Raw genomic sequence first — 6,000 nt, 5'->3', positions numbered from 1 at the left:
AGGCAGCATGGTGGAACAGTTTCTCAGCATGGTCACATTTGGCACAAGCCATTGAATTTGTGGCAGTGATGGGATGAAAAAAGGAAAGAATTTCCAAGTGTGTCAAGCCCGTGTCTTGAGGCACTAAGCTGTTTCAAATACAACATTAAAAAAATACCAATCTTTACTGAGGAGACATAAACGCACTAGATCCTTCTGTGGCCAACACAAACCCTATAGAGCTCTATTCAAATTACCTTGTGCATACATTTCTATTTTTAGAATAGAATCAATTAGAATAGAAAATCCCTTTATTTTCCCCCAAAGGGGAAATTCTGGTGTTTACAACAGCATAAAAATTATAGGAAAAAATTGTCACACAAATGTGGACCTTAAAAAGTGTATAAGATTAACATAATAATGAAGAGTTAAAATATAAATAATAAAACACTGTACTGCAAAGTGTTTTAACAATATAACACTTTGTACCATGAGAAAAAATAGCCAATTTACAGCTATGGACATTTTTACAGTAATGGATATTTGAAAATAGCAGAAACATCAGAGATTTGCAAAAGACAGCAGCATGGTAATTTAATTGACTCAGAGAGAAACTGTGCAAAGTCAGCATGAATGTAACAACTTATTCAGGTTGTTGGGAACACTGGAGGTTACAAAGTCTTACAGCTGCTGTGAGGAACGATCTGTGATAACGCTCCCTGGTGCATTTAGGGTGCATTTTTTTCTTTTGAGATAAACTTCAAACAGACTTAACACTGCAGCTGTGTTCTATAAGCTCTGATCGTTTTACATTGGAATATATGATTGTATGTAAAAGATCCTTCTAACTAGGGCAAAGTTCAAAGAACACCAAAGTGATTGAATGGAAACATGTTGGAGAAAACTGTGGGTATAGATCAGGGAATTTTTCAGCTGGAGTGAAGGATTTCCACATTATCTCTATGTAGAGGGCGGATCTAGAGGGAAGCGAAATGACCGAGGCAAAGGTGGCAAATTTCACGTGCTGAATGCTGGGCTTTTGGGCGAATTCGGGAGTATTTGATCACTACCATGCATTCATTGAAGTGAAACTTGCAGGATATGAAAAATCTGAACTTCTGTTTACATTTCCATCGCAAAGTCCAGTCAGGGACTAGATGTGGCTGTGAGCTACAGTGAAGAGGGCAGCTGAGTCAAGTGTTTTTTATATAAATGGAACAGTGAGAAAATTATTTTGACTAATTATGAAGTGGGAATGCTCTGAAGAGCTTTTAAGGTGGTTTTTACAAAAGCTGTTTTAATTGAATCCTAGAAGAACTGTTTCTCCGTCCTACCTCCAGCTCAGACATCGGACAGCTGATGCCTTCACTTCCTCACCCCCCCCTGCCTGGCAAGCTCAGCTAATCCTCTGCTGTACTCCTTCCATCCCCCACAGTTACTCTCTATAGCCTGCTGGAGCTCTGTCTTAACATATATTGACAACTAGTCACAAAGGTAAGCAAGTTGCTCAAATACCAAGGGTAATTGTCATTTGATCAACATCCACATTATCAATTAACCTTCATTAGAATAAATAATTAAGCAACTATAACCTCTGGCTACAGTTATTAATAAATTCATAATCAGACCAGTTAAACTGCATAACAAAGAATATCTTAAGACAAGCATCGACTGTACGAGTTTTTGCCCTTTTCAGGATTTTTCTAGAGTTTTTGACTCATCTCGGCGCTGAGTCCAACGTATTGTTTTTGAATATACAGTGTGAGAAGTGCAATCTGAGTACTGCTCAGAGCAGTGTAAGAACATGCAATGTGAACTGTGAACTTTTAAACCTTGTGGATTTATCGTACAGTTTGAGCTGTAACTGAGTACGATTGAATATTTTGTATACTGTATGCCTGCGCTTAAAAAAAAAAAAAAAAAAAAAAAAAAGATTGTGCTTAAATAAATTAGTAGACCACCTACCTGAGCCACCATCAGCCAAGTAAAGGTCTCTGGCATACAGGACTGAGTCCAACATGGATTCAAAAAGCAAGAAGTAACCCTGGAGTTTAAAATGAACACAAAAATCCACAATTACTACCACAAAACCTAATTTAAGCACTTTGAAATAGAACAAAAAGACAGATGTAACTTATGTTCAATTAGAATCAATCTAAATTGTGTTAGCATTTTTTAAACTCTCTGATGTAACACAGATTGCTTTGGAGTAGTTAAAAGGCAACTATATAAATTGATACTAGAAATGATCAAACTGAGGAAATAGAATCAATGGAATCAATAGTGAGGACACGTTGAAAGCAAAAAAACACCCATAAAATCAAAGTTGGAAAAGGCTAAAACATAAGTGTAAACAATTATAAAATGGTGGATAAAATCTAAAATAACGACAAGAAACCTGATGTTATAACATGTTTTTGAATGAATAAATGTATATAATTAGGTTAAAACATAAATGCACAATGCAACCATTGCTAATGCTCTTTACAAAAAAATAGAAACACATAAATATATTGTACAAAGGATTTTTTTATTGGTTTGTTTTCAAACAAAGTTTTAGATACATTCCAAAGATCCCTTTAGAAATGTAGACAAAAAATTGACACATAACAGTTTTATACTACGGGACCCATTCTAGAACTTAAAGGTTCAGCTGTGCTTGACGAATAAATGTTCTGCACTGAAATATAATATTGAGATTCTGCGAGAGCATAAAAAGTAACATGCATACTTCATAGATGGGCACTAATTTATTTTAATAAAAAAATTGTAGACAAGCATTTTCCACACACTAAGGTACATTTCAGGAAGAAGCTAAAATAATCTTATTTAGGTTTTTCTTCATGAAAATCAAACTACCAATTGAGCCTCTGTATAGCTACAATGGATTTTTATGCTGTTCTTTCCAGAAACATAAAACACAGCATAATTACAATCAGCTTTATAGATTGTGAGAGTGTGTTCTGAATAGCCTGTATATTGGACATAGAAGTTTTTTTTAAACAAGACAATGCTCCATCAGATGAAAGATATGCTCTTTGTAACATTTGTTATGTGGTTTGTGGTATTTAGTTCAGATCCATTAAGATGTAAAGGTTTTTATTTGGTCTAATTTTACTTTTGTCTGACCAAGCAGTAAAAAAGGTATCTGTTATTCATGATTTTTTAAGAGACAGCAATATGTAATTTTTGTAGCAAAGGAGATTAAACATGCCTCCTCTTAATAACCATTATAGATAAGATACATGGTGTTTGTGATAAATATAATTCCAGTAAGACATTAGGTTTAAATAAAGTAAGCTGATTAGGAAAGTCTGTACAGAGGTTAGAATATGTAACTGAAATTCCCTCAGCATAAAGACATGTAGAAAGCATAAAGCTGCAGCATAAAGCCTTGCCTTGCCTTGCTTTGCCCAGCTCAAAGAAGATTGCTGTTCTATTTAATCTCTTTACTGTACTTCTGATTTCCTACAGTAAGTACAGGGTGTATTTAAATATTTCATTGACCATCTATGTCTGTCCAGCTTATGCAAAAAATGTGTACTGTTTGTTTCTGGATGAACCTACAAAGGAACAAACCTGGTTTTCCTTAAGATTCAGAGATTTTACTTTTGTATTTTTCATAAAGCTAATGTATTTGACTTTGCCACAGGGTCTCTTATATTTTTAAACTCATGACTTTCCCATGAAGTTGCTGCTTAGGTCCAAATGAAATAGATCTGGGGTGTTCCTTGTTAGGAACTACATTGGCAGAGTAGCAGAGGATCACAAACATTCTGCATGGCCACAATCCTTTAAAACATTTCTAAAATTTTATATGGTTTGTTTCTGTTGGCTTAGATTCTTAATTGTGTGTATCAGCCTTTACGCTAGTATAACTGGAATGTTATGTGAGCTTAAACATGACTATAACTGATTAAGAACAATCCTTTATTAAACTTTAAAATTATTCACTAATAATGCATCAAGGCTCCTATATTAACAGTGCAATGCAGTTGACTGATGCAGGACAATAATGAATCACTAAAAGGTTGGTGTTAAATTCACAATTACACATCATACATATAAATTAGCAATAGCTGTGAACCCACGTGATCTGGTTTGACCCCAAGCTGACCGTGTGTTCTGCTCCAGTAGATGGCACATTAACCATGGCATATTCCATTAATGCTGAAATTGAGTTCTGTCCTCCTCTTGTAGGTTACCTGCCTGAGTGGTGGATTCTAGTAAGAGATTACTATTTCTACCTGATGTCCCTTCAGCATACGGATGAACCAATCAGGTCATCTTTCTTTGAAAAGCTCAGCCTTTTGATATCTTACTTTTAACATTAAAACTTGGTTTTGTTGAATATATGGAAGGGCATTTTTATTTTATTTTTTCCCCATTTGCCTTTATTCTGCTTTTACCTTTCTACAATTTTATTATCTAATTCATGTAAAGCAATTTGAATTGTCCATGTACTGAATTGTGCTTTACAGCTAAACTTGCCTTGCCTTGCCCTATCTGTATCTGACAAAGGGAGGTGAAGCAGGATAAGTTTATGTTCATTTCAACGTCATTGATGACTTAAAGCTGCAGTCTGTAACATTGAGAAGAGAGCAGACTTCGACTGAAAATTTGAAGAAAAACAGGTTTCACGCCACTCCCCCACCCTCTCTGCTTCACTCATGCCCCACCTCCAAGCTCCACCCCTCTCACAGCATCTGCACGGCTACCGCATGCGACCAAAAGGGAGGGGATTCAGCGTGCGTGAGCTGTGATTGACACTCCATCAGACGCTCCTCTGGCTGTGATTGGTTGTTTTGACTCGTCCCGAATTATTCTTTCCAGATTGAAATACAGGCAGTAGGCGGTACCAATTGAAGCAGTTTTTTTCACAGGTTACGTATCACATGTACTGCTGTCTGGGCATAGGGACAGTTTTAGCCAATATGACAAAAAAGTGATTTTTAAAAACTTACAGACTTCAGCTTTAAGAGTGTCTCTTTAAAATGTAGATAAGGTTAATTGAAATACCATATTTTGTAAAGCTAAAGTATTTAATAAAGTAAAACCTGCTACCACATGGTTCCAATTTTTAGATCAAATATTGCTTTAGGTTGTTGAAAGACATTTAAGTCCATCCACTTAGAGTTCTGATTAAATTTAGCTGGTGGTCTAGCTGAGCTGTTTATAGGGAAAATACTTCATAACCTCCATTCCCGTGAGAAGATCCATCTAAGCTTTATAGTAAGACAGGTGATTAGATTTAGCCTCAACTCAACAGTCTGATGAAAAAGGAAGGTTGAGCCATGTTTGAAAAACCTATATCTCTACTTTCTCTTGAGTGGAAGAAAATAGGGACAAGGAGAGGTGAGGGCCATGGTAGAAGATAAAAAACTAAATGAGGAATGTGCGTTAGTTTGTGTGTGTGGGTGAAGGGATGTATGATTAAAGAGAAAGAAGAGAGTGGGAGGAGCGAAACAGGGTGATAGTGAGGGATAGTGGTGGCCAGCAGAACAGTAACTCTGTAAGATAAGTCTTATTATTCAAATATAGACAACATTTTACTGTAAGGAGGAGCACATACCAAGACAAACAAGGAACAGGACTGATTTATAACACTAATATCAAAATCTTTGCAAACTTTCATGTGTTGTATCTGATAATGATGACAGGGATGAAGCTGATATATCCTTCCCATCTTCTATAAGGAGATAAAGAAAAACATTCTGTCTTTTTTATCAACACTGGACCAGACCCAAACAAAAGCCAGGCCCATGGACTGTCTCCCGTCGACTATTTTAGTCCAGTCAACGTCCTTAGAAGCCAGTGGATCGTTTTTAAAACCTTCATGTGGTCTCGTAATTTAGAGCCCAATTTCACGGGACACTGGTTCATGAAGGAAAGAGGATATAAGAGGCATGCCTGAAAGCCAAGTCACACCTTATTTTTATCATCAATAATCCTCTAAGATTGCTGACTGCTTCCCACCCTTTGGATCTACCTTGTGCATCCTAACACACTAACCTAACTCAT

The 6,000-nt window shown here is 36.3% G+C and overlaps 1 protein-coding gene across 1 annotated transcript in view; it reads right to left on the bottom strand.

The window, feature by feature from the left end:
• Window positions 1-1,944: 1,944 nt before the first annotated feature.
• The window catches only part of prmt3 (protein arginine methyltransferase 3), a gene marked incomplete at both ends in the record, with an annotated part of 30,884 nt that continues 26,828 nt past the window's right edge, over window positions 1,945-6,000 (bottom strand). The window contains one exon of the mRNA XM_038274185.1: window positions 1,945-2,023. Coding sequence (XP_038130113.1) covers window positions 1,945-2,023 — 79 coding nt within the window. The remainder of the gene's footprint in view (window positions 2,024-6,000) is intronic.

Source organism: Cyprinodon tularosa, unplaced genomic scaffold (genome assembly GCF_016077235.1).
Source record: "Cyprinodon tularosa strain WSP-4 unplaced genomic scaffold, ASM1607723v1 ctg100, whole genome shotgun sequence".
In the NCBI taxonomy this organism is placed as follows: Eukaryota; Metazoa; Chordata; class Actinopteri; order Cyprinodontiformes; family Cyprinodontidae; genus Cyprinodon; species Cyprinodon tularosa.
Note: the sequence above shows the minus strand (reverse complement) of the source record. Positions and strands in the feature narration are given on the sequence as shown.